The sequence below is a fragment of the Blennius ocellaris genome (genome assembly GCF_963422515.1).
Source record: "Blennius ocellaris genome assembly, chromosome: 20".
NCBI lineage: Eukaryota > Metazoa > Chordata > Actinopteri > Blenniiformes > Blenniidae > Blennius > Blennius ocellaris.
The window spans coordinates 13175664-13195173 of NC_137669.1; the positions used below are offsets into that span (position 1 = coordinate 13175664).

The following is a 19510-nucleotide window of genomic DNA, read 5'->3' on the forward strand; positions in this document are numbered from 1 at the left end:
AAGCAACATGTACTGCACTGAATACATTTGGCCAGATTTGCACAGTTTTCTTCTTCTTCAAACAAGAAAATGTATCATCCGAATTATTTGATGTGATTGGAATCGCAGACATTCCACATGCAGTGACTTGAATTAAAAGAAACGGATGAATGACAGGGAGTTATATAAAAAGCCCCATATCCCACTGGGCTACAGAAAACTTGCAACTAATCTAAGACACAAAAATGTAAAAAAATAAATAAATAAATACACAAATTACAGGGGAAAAAACTGACATGCTAAATACCAAACTTCTGAGATTGTTCTGCAATAAAACCAAATAATAAAAATTTTCAAAATGTAAGTTTGCAAGGTTATGCCAGCCACTTTCCAGCATGTTCAAGTGAAACCGTCAGAAATGTGAAAGTTAGGTTGTCAAGAGGTGTTCTTCCATTAGAATACATGAGGCATGCAGATTTTATTAGCAACCGCTTTCAATACTGCGGTCTCCTTTGTTGTGCTGCTCCCTTTAGATGTCACTCACTACAGAGGATAATCTGCCCCTATCTCTCCCCCCCCCCCACCTCCTCTGCTCCAACACCAACAAACTCCATGTCGTCCTTCTCGACCTCAGCTGTCCTTCTGATCTTTTTCATTTTCATTCATGTCCATCCTGCTCACTCCCAATGAAAATCTCATCGTCTAACTCGGCCTCTTGTTCCCAAACCAAGCATCACAGCAGGTTCTCACTACTACCTTGTAAACCCCCGGATTTTGCAGTAAATTGTGCACATTTGTTCCATTAATACCTCTGTGATGGAGCTAACAACAACGCAACATAACAAGCTTCATAAAAAAAAAAAAAGAAGACGGAAGATGTGTGGGGGGGGTTTTCCCACGAATCGAGCAGCAAGTATAAAAATGTAATTTTGCAAAAATCTCACAGGAAATTGCAAACTGTTTTTCGAGAGTATAAATAAGCCATCAGTCAGCCAGAAAGAGTGTTAAAATAACACAGGGGCTGATTTTTCAGGTTTGCTTTGAAAAATAAAAGTTGAGACACAAAAAAAAGAGAGCGTTACACAGACGAAATACTTTATTGTTGTAAAGTAGAGCTATTTTTTACTGTATATTGCGATTTCCTTGATAAAAATTGTTGAACTCTCAACAGGTACTTTTGTATTATATCAACTGTATTGATTTGGAATACTTTAGATGAGTTCATGCCTTCCTAACATCAAGACTGATTTCCTTTTCTGAGTGCTGATTCCTTTATATACTAGTGGTACTTATGTGTACCATATTAATAAGAGACTGTGAACCAGAAAAGAGCAGATTCAGAGAAGCATCTCCTGCTCTCCCACCATGTTTCTACACAGTCACAGTATCTGTGAAGCATGTGTGAAGGTATCGGCAGGTCGGCCTCTGTCAACCTGACACTGGATTCTGGATTGTCAGAAATGCACATTAGGTTGCGTCTGTTTGATAAATGTACAGACGGATAGGATGATAATTAATTCATATAAAGGACGGTCCTGTCTGAAGCCGGAGTGTGATGTTTGTTCCATTAGGTCCCACGCAGACTGACAGAAATAGCTGAAGACTACTTGACAGTATGATTTAACCAGGCAAATTGAATTTGTTGAGTGATAGATCTCCAGCTTAGCGCTTTAAGTTTCAACAAAAATTATGCAAAATGCTAAACATTGTGTCTCAACTCTGCTGAAAATCTAATTTAGATTTAATATATGTCTAAAGAGAAGTTTAGGAGGATACATCTCTTTCTTTGCTGAAAAGGCTCGATTGACTATCTTCAGCTTGGACACACAAGTAATAACAGCTCATATATAATTCAATCAGATCATCCTCCTCAGCAGATCTGACATTTCTTTTGCACAACAAGAGCCTTGATGGCACATTTGCATATTATGCAGCTGAGGACCATTTCTGTCAACATTTCTATTTTTTTTTTTTCATGCAATGAGGGGTAACATGAATTCAGTAACACAAGTCGAGGTATAAACATTGTCACGCTGAATCAAATAGCAAAGCAACATAATGTATAATGAACAAAAGATTAATGTAAAAGTAAGCCGAGTTCTATTCATGTTCAAATCAAATTAGTAGAGAATAAAGTGAACTCTGTCCTTTGCCCCTGCAACACAACTCACTGTGAGTCACAAATGTGACTGGACGTTGTTGGAACAAACTACATATATCTGGAAGGTCCTCAGAGCTGTGAGGAACGTTGAGTGATCTGAAAACTCGAAGTGCAAAGTTTACTCTGTGTCGAGATTCTGAAGTTCAGGACTCCATCGCATTCATTTTTCATACAGCAAACAGCAACTGAATTCATTTAAAATAATCCTCTGATTTAAAAAAAAAAAAAAAAAAACAACTGTGTTTTCTCAGCCTTTTTCCTGCCGGGCCTCTATTTAAGAAGTACATTTTCAGGCCCCCATCAGTCAGATATATATCTCGACAGCCAAACTCAGCAGCAGATATTTTTTATTAAATATTTGATCCAAACTGCAAATTTAATATCAAACAGATCAAATCAAAGTTGGGGAAAAAATGACATCAGCAGTGAAATGATTAATGATCTTACAAGTTTTGCATCATAATATTTAAATTTTCAACATGAAGAACTTTCAAGGTTTAGTCTGATGTTGACTGTGCAAAAATAGCTTTCGAAATACAAACGGCACTCTTTAAAGAGAAAATACTAACCTAAGAAATACTAAACCTTAACTTTAGTTTTGATAAACCAAACAGGAGTCACTGAGAAACAAAACAGCTGTGTGGGCTGAGCGCATCTCTTCACGCAGCCAGCGAAAACTGCAATTTGTAATGAAATTTACTACAGTTATCATGAGATCCCCAAAAAAAAAAAAAAACACTGTACTGGCTCCCTTGAGGAGGTAAGTTAAATAAAGATGTCAATAATATGGAGGAACAACTTCCAAAAGAACATTTCAAAGATGACTTAAACAAAATGCAATTGGTCGGTAAATCAGCTCCCTTTAAATAATACTCTGAAAATAAAACGCATCCGTTTAATTCATTAGGACTGTCTGAATCACTCTGCCTGGCTTATGGAGATGAATGATTGAACAAGAAACTGAATAGACAACTATAATGATCCAAATTTAAATAGAAGTGTTGCACTTTTGACACAGACTGTTTCTTTTTTTTTTTTCCCCCACATTTATAAAAGATAAAAATCAATGCAGTGTCAGTGATTAATGGAAACCACCTTGGTGAACTGCTTTGAGTTAATTTAAAAAGTCCCTGCTCCTTCAGCTTATTGTGAACTCAGAAGATAAATAGATCAATAGGAGACAAAGAGACCGTGGACACAAATTATGACAAAGTCCGTGACGCTTCGGTTATCACTCCATTTTTGCAAGTTTTGAGAAAAGCTGGGGAAGGAGAGATTTTTGTGAGTTGACTCATAAAAACCTGATAAATCTGACACGAGATGATTGAACACTATCACTCGGGTTAAGCCAAGATTATTTCTGGGACACTAAAAACCCCTCTGAGTGCCGCGAGGAGAGATGAAATAAACCAGCGTAACTTTGAGTCTGCGAAGCCTGAGGTCTCATCAGGTACCGCGATTACACCGCATGTGATGAGAAGCACACCAACTTCAGCATGAAGACAGTCAGTCCTCAGAACTAAGAGTTCACCCTCACCAATCACACAGCAGACACACACAGGGATGTCTTTTTTTTTTTTTTGTAAACAAGCTGTGAATTTTGTCCTAATAGGATTTAATGAGCTACTCTGTGAGAACTCATCTGAAGATAAGTGTCTGGTGATTATCTGGATCAAAGATCTTTAAGCAAACTGGTTTGTTCCTCGTGAACTCTAATCCAGAACTTTTTTCTTTTCTTTTTTCTTTTTTAATAGTTTTGCTGTATCTTGCTTATTTTCCTGAACAGGGAATTAAGTATTTGGAGGAAAGAAATGGTTATTTTGAAGCAGATCTCATTTGCTTGTCCTTCCAAACCAGATTCCTGTGTGTGTGAGGATGAGCGAGAGATCCCTACCTGCACCTGCAGCGACAGCTGGTGCCAGGCGTAGTCGTTGCTCTGATTCTGCCGGGTGAAGTCGTCGCTGTAGCTGTGCGAGTGGACGATGCTGGGCTGCACCAGGCTGCTCTGTGACCGCAGGGCGGACAAGTCCTCGCTGCGGGAGAAGGCGCTGTTGCCAAAGGCCGGCGCGTAGTCGTGGTGGCCATTCTCGGGCTCGGGGGCGAGGAGGAGGGGCGGAGGGGGCTGGGACTGAGCTGGGGAGTTCTGGGCAGCCAGATGGAATAGCGGGTTCTGGAAAGACAGGGGGAAGTTCATGGCGGCTGCCGCCTGCTGCTGTTGCTGAGAGATGGACTCGGTCGGCCCCCCGACGTGGCCCATCTGGCTCAGTCTCAGACCGGAGCCGGCTGAACCGGCCGGCATATGGCCCCCCATACGAAGAGGACCGCCGAGGTTCCCGAAGCTGTGGCCGAGACCAGCGATGGAGGCTTGAGAGGAGGTGAGCATGTCTCCCACTGAGTTCAGGTTGGAGATGCTGTTCATACGAGAGTCTTGAAGGTCCATCATGGACACACTTTTGTTTACACTATGGACCTGAGGACGCAAGAAAATAGGACCAAAGAGGAGTGACGAAAATGGCATGAATGAGTTTTAATTTTTAGTTATCTCCTTTTTTTATTATTCATTTCAGCTTTAGATTTCTTAGCCTCTGTTAATAATTTTATATTTTTTTCTGAAATCTTATGTTTGAAGGCCGCTTTGTGAATGAAGGTGAACATAATTGAGGATGATAATTTGATTATGACCCAAAAGCATGTAATAATAATATAAAATAATAATTCTGTGCTGCACCAATAAATGGACAGTATCAAAATGTTTACCTCACGATCAAACATATTTTCAAACGGAGATTCTACTTTATTTTGAAAGTGTGGCTGAGCCATCGGAGGAGTGAATGAGGTTTATGACACAGGACAGTTTGGACCAAATGATCATTTTGGTGTCTCCTAAGATTGATTGTTATAAATATCATAATTATTTCCATCCTTATTTTATTCCTTTTTTTTTTTTTTTTTTTTTAATATATCAGAAATAGAACAGTTCTACCATTTTTGTGTGTTACTCATTGTTTACCTCACGTTTCTCTCACTAAGAAGACATAAAAGTACACATGCAATAAGTAGATGACGATCTGAGTCCGTACCTTAGGGTCTGGCTCCGTGATGTCCGAGCTGCTCGTGCAGTACGCGGGGCTCGATCGAGCCAGCGGCGGCCGGGTCACGTAGAAAACTTCTCTGGATGAGCGGAGGTCTCGTTCTGCGTGGCGCCTCATGTTCAGGTTGGAGGACAGCGACTCCACTGCTGACACTCCGGTCGTAGGCGACGGCAGGCGGGAGATGTCTATAGAGCTGCACACACCGATTTCATAAATAACTACATACATACTGAAATGTGTAACACTTCCTGGTCTACATTTTTCTTCTTTATATTTAGATAGGCTCCCCATCTTGCTTATTTGACTTGTTTTCTTTCTAAGTTCTGGGGTAAAGCAGCATAGTGATGAACCAAATGTTGACTGATGTACAGGAGAGCGTCTTCCAACATCAATTTGCCTGAAAACTTCTCTGAATGCCACAACATTTTCCGTGTATGTGGTGATTTCATGCAAAAACTGCATGTTTGATTACGTGACTGTTGGATGATAAAAGACGTGAATGCCCCGGCGAGGAGGAGACATGACTCCATCCTGTCAGTCACTCGTGGCGTGGCACCTCGGGGGGTTTCGGAGCTGGCAGGTGTTGATTTAAATTCCCAGATGTTTCATCTCCGTCCTCTCAAACCTGTCTGCAGCACACTCAACTCATTCTCAGTCCATCACATATTTACTGCTCCAGATTTCCTCCCCAAATATTTGGAAGGAGTGGATTATGGTGAACGCAAAGTCGGTGCAGGTGGAGTCCTTTGATAATACTGCTGGTATTTATCTTACTTAAAGAGTTCTTTAACCAGGCAGTAATGGAGCAACTGTCTCTTGGCAATAAGCAGAGTGCTGACATGAATTAAAGCACAGAGCAAGAGGTTTGGGTGAGAGCGTCTGGGAACAGATGGCGCCTGCAATTACTGATTGATCAAATACTTTAAAAGCCTAAAGAGGTACATTAGCATTAGCATTATGGGCTCTTAGAAGTACACCCGTGTTGTTCTGAGCTACTGAACTCTCACTTCTTGTTGATTCTTGCCCCCTTTTTTTGGATGCATTACTGCTAATTGCACCCATTTGAAACTGCGTTTCTCGTCTTTCTGTGGGTTAGGTGCCCTCTCATAACCATGCATGGCGTCTGGGTAAAGCCACAGCAGGGACCGGATCTGCTTGTGGTGTTTTTCACTTTGAGGATATGCAACAATTTCCTGTCGAGAAGTGATAACAAGAGAGAGAAAAACAATAACGGGGAACGATACCTGTTCAAGTCACGCATCATAAGGCTTTGGAAGTCGGAGGACATGAGACGATTGAAGGACGGGCGGGAGAAGAGTCGGTCCTTTGGTCGGTCGGGTTGGTGATTTGTAGGCATGTGAAGCTGCGGGTTCCTCAGCGCGACGCTGATGTCGTTCAGCAGCCGCGGCAGAGGTCCAAGTTTGAGAATAGCGTCCTGCGGGACAGACGGGTTTTGAATTCAAGGAGATCCACAAGGACAGAACAGGAGGTCTCAGCCTTCCTCACAACATGGACGGCGTTAATGAGGTGTATTACCTCATTTCCAGTCATCCCACCAAACACACTTAAATGATTTGTGACTCTAAAATGTAATCACTAAATGACGTTTTGACAGATGTTTTCCATTTTACCTCTCGCGATAATGTCTACTTGTTTCACTGTAAAACAGATGTGAGGCTTATGCAACTGGCAAGATTAGTTGAAAGCAGCTACTTGGTAACCAAATCTGCCTAAAGGTGAATGAAATTAAAGGTTTCCTTCTATTTCAAGTGTTTTTCTCACAGCTCCCTAAAAACCTGGAGGAAAAAAAAAAACCCTCCACTAAAAGCACCCGTTGGTAATGGTGTGATGTGGCGTGAGCAGTTTGTTTACCAGCGTACACAGCCTGAGGTGTATTCTGGGATAGTCCAGAGTGCTGGTCATCTGCATTTTGGAAAATCTAAGAGAAATCCATGACGTTTGGTGATCAAAGTTCTGCATGGCAAAACATGCGTCAGAGTAAACATGAACATTTTCCGTGAAACTAAATTTAACTCGGATCCAAAATGTACAATTGAAAACATCAATGTTAATGACGAGTCCATGCTCAAAGCTTTTCATGATATTGATCAAACTGAGCTCATATTTGCCAATAAATCTTAATTTTGATGGATTGTTTTAAAAAATACAGAAAGATATTTAAGATGATGACAATAGCACTGCTCCACTAATATTTACAGGTATAATTTGTATTCTGATTGCAGTGGTAAGTCCAGTTCCTTACATGTGGATAAAAAGACACAGTAAAACTGATTAGTGACCTGTTTTTGCATTAAAGTTGTTCGACTGTCTTTGCTGAAGCACAGACTGAACCAGGCGGTTGTGAATTAGTTCACAAATATCTTATAGCCATTATTTTGTGCAATATTAATAAGAAGGAGAGAACTCCATCACCTCGGTGTCGACCAATCCGCACGACACTTTCGGAAATCTGTAGCTTTGTAATGTGAATGAATTGAGAAAATGTCCCGCAGTCCCGCGCTTCATTCATTAGATTCGATGAGACCGCCACTCAAAAAAGATGAACGTCATTTATAAAGCCGATTAATCTTCAATACAAGTTGCAGCTGAGCCTGAAACAGTCACAACTTTCATTATACAGAAACAACTGAGCAATTGTAGTTAATTACAGGAGAGAGCACTTAAATTTGACATAGAGTTTCCATCAAGATTAATATTCAGTCTACTAGGTACCTGCAGCTGTTCACTTTCATGCACTTGAGTCTATGTTTTTTTTTTTTTTGTTAAACAGCGAGCGAGAAGCCATATCAAGCGTTTGATAGAGTAGAGTCGTCAGCCCTACCTTGCTGAGCTGGCCCATTACTTCCCACAGTAAGCTGTGCAGCATGGACAGCTCTCTGCCGAGGTCGATGTAGCCCTCAAAGCCTCCAGCGTTTCCTCCAGCGTCCATGTTGGAAATCTCGTATAGAAACTGCTGCATGGAGTCCCACTCCATCTCCAAGAACTCATTCATGAAGTACATGTACTCCTCCTTGGGTCCAAATCTGCACACAATACAAACAAGGGCTAGATACATACTGTGGGACCACTTTAGGTTTATATGGCAACATATTTATAATCTATATATATATATTTTAAGACACCTGTCATCTACTGAGTTGCAATTGTTTTGCAGTGAAGAAAAAGAAAGACTGGTGCTGAATCACAGACATCTAAGCAGCCATTTTAACCCTTTGCCTGATATTGTGAGCACAGTCAGGTTATGTCTAGTGCCACAATAAAAGCTCTTCAAAACCACTGCAGTGCTATGAAAGAAAACCAGACCTCGGGTTCAGTGAAGTGGAAAATTGAGATGTTGTGTAAAAATAAAATCTTGCAGTATTTTGTGTTCCTGACACAGTAACAGTTATATTTTAGTTGAATGATGGAAGCATGACGGTAAAATACATCTAAAAGTTTGTGGCTGCCTGGTGGAGTGGCTTATTGAAGGTACACCGAACCTGCTGGTAGCGTATAAACACAGAATCAACAACCATATAGCAGGAGTTTGCATTGTTTGGGTTTTACCTTCAGATCTTCAGCCATCTTTTTTTTTTTTTTTTCTAAATCTTATCTGAGCCTGTTTCATTCTATTTTTCTGATATTGCAATTTTACTGTGGGTTAAGTCTTTACTTTGAAAGCGGGGACTCGGGTTCGAATCCCAGTAATGGCAGAGAGGTTATCCAACAAGCAAACTTTTTTGTTTTTAAATGGACTTATTGTCAAATAATCAAATATTATCAGCATGGTTGCAGGTTCGATCTTCCCTCGGTCCACATGTCAAAATGTTCTTGAGCAAGTGACTGAACTGAATCGGTCCCAATGGATGGATTGAGAGCCTCCATTGTTGTGTGTGGGCGTGTGTGAATGGCTGAATGTGATTAACAATGCAAAGCACTTTGTGGACCGATCAAGCGGTGGAAAGGCACTATAGAAGTGAATTCCATTCACCATTTACCCCTGCTCTGAAGTGGTATGATTAAATGATCCCCAAGAAGGAACCTTTTGTGTAATTTCAAGTTGAGGGGGTGAGTCTACCACAATGATTGACACCAGCTTTGGTTTCGTATCGAATTGAAATAAAACATTCATAACTGCAGCTCTTTCTTTACCTGAAAAAAGAAACATGGTCAATTTTCAGAGGTATCTTTTCCATCAAAAGTGAATATCCTCTTTAATCTTCCAGTCCACTCATAGCTGACAGGGGCAGATAAAAGCTCTAAAAGAACTGTCTCATTCGATGGACCACAACTATTTATGTTTGTCATACTGGGCTAATTTTATACTTCTTTCTCTTTTTTTTTTTTCATCTTTTCAATTTAGCTGCTGGATTTTAAAATTACACACATCTGTGCAAAGAAAATCAACCAAACAAGCAAAAATGTAACACAAACAGAAGCAAGAATTCAAATTAATTTCACCCGACGTGAACTCAGCGCATTTAGCTTCATTGATTTGAGAGACAGGAAATCAACTTCATTCATTAAACTCACGACAACTTTCAGCCAAAAAACTAACCATTGTTCAGGTCATAGTGATAAACTGCTGATGAAATTCCTCAAATGCCAAAGTAGTTTCAGATTATTTGTTTGTCAGTCCAAAACTAAAATATATTTTGGAAAATCCAGTATAGTTTATAATTGGATGAGTTTGGATCCCGTGTGGATTTCTTCCACTGCTTTGAACCTGTAGGATGAATTTGTTAAATGAGATGGTGGATGGTTTATTTTCTCCGTCAAGTCACTGACTAATTGTCTCCGCTCTGCAGGGAGCCATCGAGATAAAGCAGCGTCGGTGCGAAAGCTACACTCGCCTCATCAAATATCTGATGACATCCAGTGAAACACTTCAGGGTGCCGAGACGAGAACAGGCGCGACCGTGCGAGTATTTCATCAAATACTCTTCGAGTGAAGCTAGTAAAATTACAACATTTTACTAACTGTCACACTGTTGATGTCTTAGTCACAGAAGTCTATTAAAAAAAAAGATTCTAGTTGGATATTTAAAAAAAGAAAAAGAAAAGAAAAACATAAATGTGAGTGTGAAATACATCCCAGCACCAAAAATACAAACATTGCAAACTTTAAACTGAGCCACAAGTCACTGTCACTGCTGCCATCATTCATTATTGCCTTAAAAAGTAAGGAATTAACATATGTGAGCTCATATGTTGTAATGATGTTTCTTGGAGCGCCATAGTGTACGGAGGAAACAGTCTCTGAGACAGACCAAGGAAACCAGAAGGATTTTTATGTTATGGCAAATTTTTCAAAGGCCATGTTTGTTCTCATCTAAAATATAATGTAATAAAACCTGAAGTGTAAGAACTGGTCAATAATGTAAAAAGATTTACCAAGAATTTAATATGTTTGATGCTTATACATTTTTTTTTTGTACTGATGATTGGAGAAATTGATTACAGATTATAGAGAACAGAAGACCATAAATGACTTGGGCAACAGCAATCATACATAAATAGTCCAAACTTTTAGAACTCGTTCTTTCAATGTGATTCAAGTTAAATCAGTTCAAGTCCAAACAATAAAAAAATTGACTGACTATGATGTAATAAAATTCATACACTATAAGGGCAAAAAAAATATTTTGCCTGCCCCATAATGGAATATTAAACATTTTGAAGTTTTGGGCAGAAGGGTGTTGTCACATTATTGACCAGTTATTACATTTTGGTTTTATTACTTTTATTTTTTTACATTGCATTTCTGGCTCAGAACTTTGCTCCATTATCGACCAGTTATTACATTTTTGGTTTTATTACATTATATTTTATAATAATCGGTTCCTTGTTGCATTTTGGGTCGTTGTTATACAGTATATCAGGCTCTAACAGGGCACAACCGATATAATTACCTCTGCTTTTTGTGCGTAGTTTATATATTTTACTTTATATACTGACACCAAAGTACCATATTTTGTTGCGTCATAAGTGTGACTTTGGCTTTGGGTTATTAGTGCGATGGGACTCTCACTTGCTGAAGCTGGCCAGGTTCTGCATCACTTTGGCGATGAGCGTGAGCGTGCGGGACGTGCGCTCGGCGGGGTATTCCTGCATCAGGTTGAACAGGGAGGGCGACATGATGGCCGGGCACATGAAGCGGAGAAACAGGGAGGAGCTGATGAGGGTGTCGGCGAGATCCTCCCGTCCGCGCTCGGCACTCCGGGCTCGCCACGAGGCGAACACCTCCTTCAGCTCCCGGGGGAATATGCTGGAATTTAAAGCACGTTTCACTTTGAACAAATGTCGAGGAACATTGTGCAAAAGAGTTTAACATGACTAATTCAAATTCAGACTAAGACTAAAACAGAGAGAAAATTCTGGACTTTGTTTGAGAAGATTTTACTGAACATGTTAAATGCTAAATAAAAACGGTTGGCACTATGGTAGGCAGGGGCCTCTCACAGCAAAACAAAAAACTTTTTGTGTGGAGTTTGCATGTTCTTTCTTTGTCCTCATACGTAGGTTTTCCAGGAAATTTAGCTTCCTGCCACGATCCAGTGATGAACTACAAGATTGTTGTATGAAGTCTGACATTTAGTGTTGTGCTTTACATTGGCACTGCTGTCAACAGTTGAAGGATCAGTCATGTGGTAAAAGTCAGCTGTCAGATATAAAATTCTCACAGCTGTTGACACTTAAATCAATGGAGCTCTAACAGGCAAGGCAGACGCGTGCGGTAAAGGTTTACCAATTTGAATGTATGAAGGCCTTTGAAGCTTCATAATATTCAATCAAAGCCGAATAAATCAGAAAATGTTCAATTAAACTGTTATTTCTTTGAATAAATAGATTTTTTTTTTAATGTAAAATTTGTTTTTTCATCATACTTTCATTAAATAATGTTCTTTTCTGGGAATGGGGAAAACTCAAGAGATGCACATGTTTTCTGTGTCGGCAAAACTGACCAGAGGGAGTTAATGATCTTGCAGAGTAGCAGCTCACAGCACATGCGAAGGTTGGCTTGATGGTCGGCGAGGACTGACGGTGGGACACGCATGGGGTCCACCTCACAGTTTTCCTCAGACTCGTATAAGGCTCGAATAAAGTCACCTGAAAGCCGAAGGCCACACTGTCATTAAACATTGTTTCTGAAAAATACATTAGAAATTGACTTTAGTAGAGTGAATTTATGAAAATGTACCTATAAACATGATATATTCAGCAGGAACACAGATTTGTACAAAAAATACCAACGTTGGTTTAACCAATATGCGACAATGTTGAGTATTATAATCACAGTATGCAGTATAGCCTGTACCTGCACACACTAAATGACAAAACATGCAAATAAGCTGCATCCAGTTAAACCTCAAATCAAGCTACAACTTTTGCAGAGGCTTCAAAGTCTTGCAGGAGCTCATTTTACTGGGAAAGAAAGCAGAAGATGAACTTTGTGTGAAACGACAAAGTTAAGAAAACATTATTCTTATATGCTGGTGTGACCTTTGCACTATTCTGACAGTGGTGACGTAAATGAAAAAGATTTAACAACAATTTAGGGTTTTACTCTACCAAATGCAAGATGGTATTATATATATATATATAAATGTCACCCAGTCTGTATAGTATGTAAATATAATGTAATTTCCCTTGAGGTGAATGGTAAATGCTAAATAATAAAAAGCCCTTTTTTCCTTATTTCATGGGTCTCTTGCACAAACACACACACTGACAGCCACTTGATAGGTGCAGAGTCACTTCATAATAAAATCGTAAAGACAGTGACGGGGAACATCACCTATAGCTTCCTTGAGGTATCTGTGACCGATCAGTTTGAGGTACTCTTCCACAGCCTTTGTAGCAAGTGTGTTCTCCCGAAAGATCAGGTGCTCTCGGTCCATGAATCGATCCACCTCACACATCGCCATGTCTGACAGGAACTCCTAAGAGATTGCACCAAAGCCTCTTTTTGTAGTTGTTGTTGTTGCAATAAACACTCACAGCGATAATGAGCAGTGTGCAGAAATTAATGCGCTGGTCGCAGCCTGAACCAGGTTTACCTTAGTCTTCCCTGTGCTTTGGAGGATGTGCACCAGAGCGAACGCCACCTCCTCTTTGCTTTTCACGCTCAGCAGCGGCTCCAGGACGGCGCACAGTGTTCGGTAGTTGTTGGTTATGTACTCGGCGAACTCCTTGTAGAGCTCCATCGGGAGGATGTTCATGGTCTGGTAGCGGGATTTGACCCGCAGTGACGCGTTGATGACTTTGGTGCTTCCCACGCCGCCGCTCTTGGCCAACACGCTGGACTGTATCACCGGGTACCACTGCTCGACAAACTGCCGGCCCGTGATGCTGGATATGGGGATGCTGACAAGGCCAAGGTATGTGCTTTTCTCCTGGATGACAAGACATCGTTGTGTTCATGTCATATATGACGTCTTTTCACCGTTAACTGACGATCAATCACAGTCGAATAGGAAACCCCCTTTTACCTTGCGTCTCTTTTTGTCCGTCTCCTTGTAGAGGTGCAAACGAAGGCTACGAATGGTAGGCAGATTGTTGAATTCAAAATGCTCGCCCCAGAAGACGGTGTCGGTCCGGGGTTTGCTGGTGGTGCGCGCGTACAGCATGTCGTCCAGACAGAGCTCGCAGTAGTAGCGTTTCTTAGCCGGGAGGTCTCGAGCTTCGATGATCCACAGTTTGAGCACATTGTCCACCCGTCGGCTGTTATCCTGGAATTGAAACGAGGAGTTCTGTTACTGGATTATAACTGTTCTTAATGTCCCACCCTTCATTAGTTGGATATATATGTCATGGGTGAGAGTGGAAGACCACCATGTGTTTGTGGAACATTAAAAAGGAACTGACTCTACCTTGTTCGGTTTGACCGCTCGTTGTAGATTTTCAATCCATTTGTCTCTTTCTGAAGCTGAACGGCAGGCAAAACATTTTGTCCCTGAATTGGTGGTTACCTGCAGACAGAACTCCTTATTATAGTAGATTCAGGCCCATAAAATATTCATTTCGCGGAGGCGACAGATGATAGCTTCCACTGCTAATTGATCGCTTTTGCCGTTAAATTCACCTGTGGGTTTTAAGATAAACAAAATGGCCAACATGATTTTCCCCAATCAAATCTATTATTCTATAAATGATGGCATAGTAGCCAATAAACCTTTGTTTTAGGGCAATGTTATACAATTAATCCTTTCTGAAAAATTTCTTTGGTTAATCAATATCTTTTCAGAACATTTGAAAAAGCTTTAAAACATATAAAAGTACAATTTAAATGTTGTTCAGTATAATTGCAACTCTCTCCCTATGATGCATGTAATGAAACATACATGAAATTACCTATTACTGTTATCTGTGAAGATTTCACCCTGATGATTTTGAAGTGATGTAAAGTAAGTGTGTGACACACTTTGATATCAAAGCATCTGTGTTTTGATCAAATGAAAGTATTCAACGTTATTTGCACCCTGGTCTCTTTTTACCCCGAACACCTCCGCCTCCTCTTCGATGTAACTACAGACACATCAAACTATTTTACTACCCTTTAATTAAATGTATCATCTTTTGTTTAGTTTTTTTTTTTTAGTTCATTTTTATCATATATTACACTCTTGGGTTGATAAATCAGAGGATCCAACTCTGACCAACTCAAAACAACTGCAAATAAATAAATTCAAAAATGCATCTCCTCATTTTGGTGCTTTTTAGGTCTCTCTGATTAAGTCAGTCATTTCTAAACATGCTATTTTTCAGCAACCGCTTCACTAACAGTGATCCTGTGGAGGGAAGCAATTATTAAAAAAAAAGAAAACAGGATGGAAATTGTTGACATTTAGTAGAGAAGCAGATGGAAGATGTGAACTTGGTGTTTTAGCTCCACTGCAAACTGCAAACCACCAATGTCACGTTTATCATTGTGTCATTGATGATCACCAGGTTCTTTTATATTGAATTTATTGTGAACTTAGTTTTAATTTGCATTTTATCTTACATTAGATTACCAATAAAAGACATGCTCGTTTCTGTCTGAGAGAGTCTGAAAAGTTTGTACACGCCTAAAAAAAGGGAGATGTACTCAAATGTCTCTCCAGGTCTAAGATTCAAATTTAATAATAATTTATTTAATTTTGTTTGTTTTTAATGAAAGAAATAAAAGATACAACTAGGTTAAAGATAATGACACAGGGATGAGAAAGGTGAAACCACTTAACAGACCTCAAAGCAGTATTCTTGTCCTAAAATGCTAGAGTGGACGGGTTTGATTATGGCATCTTCATCCAGAACTAGGTCCAGAGCCTCTGCAGCACTGCTGGGAGAAAGCAGGGACTCATGGGAGTGGGATTCTTTGAAGCTTTGCATCAAGCGAGTCCTAATGGAGGGGAAAAAAGAAAAGAGAAATTCACTTTCAGAAGTCGGATATAATTATTCTGCCATTTTCGTTTCATGTATCACGCATCACTACAGCTTAAAAAAAAAGTACTCATGTGTCTCTCCTGCAATTTCAGAATGATTCATTTTTAGCTCCGTGCTTCTTAAAAAGGGGGAGAAAAAAATAGTAGTCGCGTCCAGATTTTCACTTGTTGTATTTGCAGTTTGGTCTGTTGTCGACTCGAGGCCCGCAGTGGCTCAGAGTGGAGGGTGGTCTGACAATACAACTCCTTGTATTTGTCTCCACAGTCACAAAAATGTACCAAAGACATAAAGAAACATAATGTTGCTCTGACCTGAATCCGAAATACAACTCTGCAGTATAGAAGTGGAGGGTCGGGAGGGTGGAAAATGGCCTGATCATAGAGTAACCTTTGGAACGGGGCAGTGCGATCAAATAGCAGGAAAGTGGTGGAATTGGAAGCAGAAAAGGTGAAGCAGGGTCAGTGTGTCGAATCAAAAAATGTAGGAATTTTGCAGCTGAGAGCAGAGGCAGAAAAGCAGGAGAAGTAAATTAAACCTTTTATTGAGACAACGTGTGTGTGTGTGTGTGTGTGTGTGTGTGTGTGTGTGTGTGTGTGTGTGTGTGTGTGTGTGTGTGTGTGTGTGTGTGTGTGTGTGTGTGTGTGTGTGTGTGTGTGTGTGTGTGTGTGTGTGTGTGTGTGTGTGTGTGTGTGTGTGTGTGTGTGTGTGTGTGTGCGTGCGTGCGTGCGTGCGTGCGTGCGTGCGTGCGTGCGTGCGTGCGTGCGTGCGTGCGTGCGTGCGTGCGTGCGTGCGTGCGTGGGTGGGTGGGTGGGTGGGTGGGTGCGTGCGTGCGTGCGTGCGTGCGTGCGCGCGCGCGTGCGTGCGCGCGTGCGTCCAAGCAGCTGAGTGGGTGCCTGCCCTTTAAGTGCAGCTGAAGCTTTACACTGTGAGCCAGTAAATCGTTTTGCAGGAGATGTGAGATACGGATGGCAAAGATCAAGTTATGTAACCAAAAACACATTTCTCAAACTAGTTGATTTAGTTTATTAAAAAAAGCACGGGAAACGACTGAGAAAACTTACTCAAAACAAAAATTCACCCTTTAGCATAAATTCTGATGATACCTTTGAATTCATTAATAGATACGAGTGTTTCTAGCTTGAGATCTCGCCGTGAATGATTCCATCACTGGGTGCTCAGCATGAACAGGCAGATTTCCTCTAATCTTCCTTAAATGCACCTTGGGTGTGTTTACATTAGCCTCAGGGTGTGTTTAGGTTGTCATCTCAGGTTCAATTTAGCACAGCGGTTTACAGATTAATGGCGACTCTAGACAACTTCAAGCAGCAGGAAAAATCAGGGGGTCAGGGGGGATAGGATAAACTTTAATACCAAATATACAGTGTAACAGTCGTGACAGTTGCAGACTACGTATATAGTCTTATTGTACTTTAATTGGGAAACACTTGGAGAAACCTAGTATTGGAACAAAAATGAGTACTTGAGGGACGAGAGGCTCATCCTCCCACAACATGCCAATTTGACTGTTGCATCCACTGATGAAAATCTGATTTACATTGTTTCCACAACGAAATGCAAGAATTGCAAAAAAATAAAAATAAAAAATTGCCAGTGAAAGCAAGTGAGATTTTTGTTGAAAAACACAAAATGGAGGCAATAAGCAGCAGCCACAGCCAAAATTCTTGAAATTTTCTAGTGATATGATAGCATCTAATCAGGTTTAAACCCAAGTTGAAACAATATTGGGACAGTGTACTCCTGGTTTCCATTCCTATTAAAGCAAACAAGCGAATTTAATGTTTAACTACTCTCTGGCTGCTTTTCTCAAACTGCCTCCAAAGAGCTTAACATGTGGGGTTCATCTGCACGAAGATTTGCACGCTGGGTTTAAATATAGGAGACAAAAATAACGGGGGGGGGGGGGGGGGGGTTACAGCTTCGAAGAAATATATGTTAATCATACAGCAAATAGGGAACACTAATTTAAGGGCAGCTTTAATGTGGATCGGCAGTGAATCATCCGGTCTGAGGAACCGACGCTGGCAGAGGGCAGCACTCGCAAAAAATACTCTGGTAAAGCGACTTGGCAGCAGAGGCAGAGCAGCTGCGCTGGAAAGCTAAGAGTGTGAAGTTGGATGCTGCGGGTTTATAGCAAAGTCAACTTAACACTACTGAGTGAATTAAGTGTGTGTGGGCAGAACTCAAAGCAGGCTGTGAAGGCAGCTGTCTGCGGCAGCGGTGAGCAGCTCTGGTTGGGGGGGAAAGCGCGGCGGCTGAGGACGTGCGCCTCTTTAACTCCAACACCTTTACGTTTGCCCCAAACATCTCGGGGTTTAATCCATTTATACATTTGAAGGAGCCTCCTGCATTCGGGATCATCAATCATTGTCAACGCAATTGTTTTCACGGTTGGGTTTCTTTTCTCGTCCTATGCTAAATGATACACCGTTTATCTCATTGGACGTCCACACCTGCCCTGAAAATGTCTATTACGTCTCTCTTGTGGCTTGAAGAAAAGTGTGCTGTCAGCAGTACCTTTTTTTTTTTTTTTTGCTCTCTCCTCGTCTACGTCTTTCGCATATGTGCTTCGTGACTGGTCTGTGCAAGGACTGCATAAAATTTTGATCGCAATGCAAGCAGGAATCCGCTGGGGTCTGACCTCACTTCAGAATACAAAACAAGAAACAGCTGTCATGAGAGCCTCCAGTGCTGCAAGCGATCGTATCCAGATCTCCATAGAAATCACGCCGATGCCTTAAGTGTGGAGCAGCCCTGCGGTTTCCATCAGGAGGCTCTTCGGTATAAACCTTCTCTAACAAGAGGCGGCTTTAGTTTGTATGTTTGCATTATTAAACCGACTGCACCAATTTTTAAAAAAAGGAGAGCGGCTGCGTTTGTACGGTCACTTTTTTGTCAATCTGACTAAATTCTCTCTGACTGATCGAGCAGATTTCCATATTTTCTTTAAACCTGAATGAAGATCATCTGATTCAATCGGTGGATCAATCCCTAAAATGCTTTGTATTCTGATGCTGACCATTGATGACATGACCAAGAAGACCAAGTCGTCTTCTCGAAGCTTGGAATTCCACTGACCGATCAAAACTGTGGGTCTCTGAGCAGGACTCTTGGCCAAAACTGCTCATGGGCACTGTACTGAGGCAGCGTCATGTTGTGGTGTCAAGTTATGGCGTTACGAAGCGCCTTTCCAAGACACTGTTACGTTGTGGCGTCAGATGAAAGTGGCTTCATCAATTTACGCTAACTAGTCTGATTATGTGACACAATTTTAATTGTGTTCCTTACGGTCCATGTAACTGCAGCTCGGTTTGGAATCAAAGTATATTACTGTCAAAGTGTTAAAAATTGACTCCGTCATTCATGTGTTTTACAAGAGCTCCGAACTGCCCAGGGTAATCTGCATCTCACAACAATTCAAGCAGTGCAATATGAAAACCCCATAAAAAATGCATGAATCCAGAGAGTAGGAGCACTTATTTAAATAAATGTGCATATAATTAGGCTCCTATTGTTTAATCCTTTGTGCAGACAGACCTAAGTCCTCTTCTCTAAGTACTGATGATACGTGTTCCACATTCAATGAGCTTTTTCACTCGCCTGCACCTCTTCCCTTAATTTGCAACACGTCACAGCTCTGATAGCAGCCTTGCAGCGGCTGGAGAAACAGTTTTGTAATGCTGCTATTAATATCGCTCTAATGAATATCTTCAGTCGCTGCCTGAAAGCAGCCCGGAGCCATCTGTGAAGGTATCACTAAAGGCAGTGTCCCTCATTCATCCGGGCTCTGCTTTCGTCAGAGTGCTTGATGCGGAGCCACAGTCAGAGTGGA

The 19510-nt window shown here is 41.0% G+C and overlaps 1 protein-coding gene across 1 annotated transcript in view; it reads right to left on the minus strand.

The window, feature by feature from the left end:
* The window catches only part of syngap1a (synaptic Ras GTPase activating protein 1a), a gene marked incomplete at its 5' end in the record, with an annotated part of 40339 nt that overhangs the window by 7145 nt on the left and 13684 nt on the right, over nucleotides 1-19510 (minus strand). Inside the window, 11 exons of the mRNA XM_080516422.1 lie at nucleotides 4035-4610; nucleotides 5221-5425; nucleotides 6477-6667; nucleotides 8075-8276; nucleotides 11264-11500; nucleotides 12198-12342; nucleotides 13031-13175; nucleotides 13293-13628; nucleotides 13725-13985; nucleotides 14106-14204; nucleotides 15463-15616. Coding sequence (XP_080372548.1) covers nucleotides 4035-4610; nucleotides 5221-5425; nucleotides 6477-6667; nucleotides 8075-8276; nucleotides 11264-11500; nucleotides 12198-12342; nucleotides 13031-13175; nucleotides 13293-13628; nucleotides 13725-13985; nucleotides 14106-14204; nucleotides 15463-15616 — 2551 coding nt within the window. The remainder of the gene's footprint in view (nucleotides 1-4034; nucleotides 4611-5220; nucleotides 5426-6476; nucleotides 6668-8074; nucleotides 8277-11263; nucleotides 11501-12197; nucleotides 12343-13030; nucleotides 13176-13292; nucleotides 13629-13724; nucleotides 13986-14105; nucleotides 14205-15462; nucleotides 15617-19510) is intronic.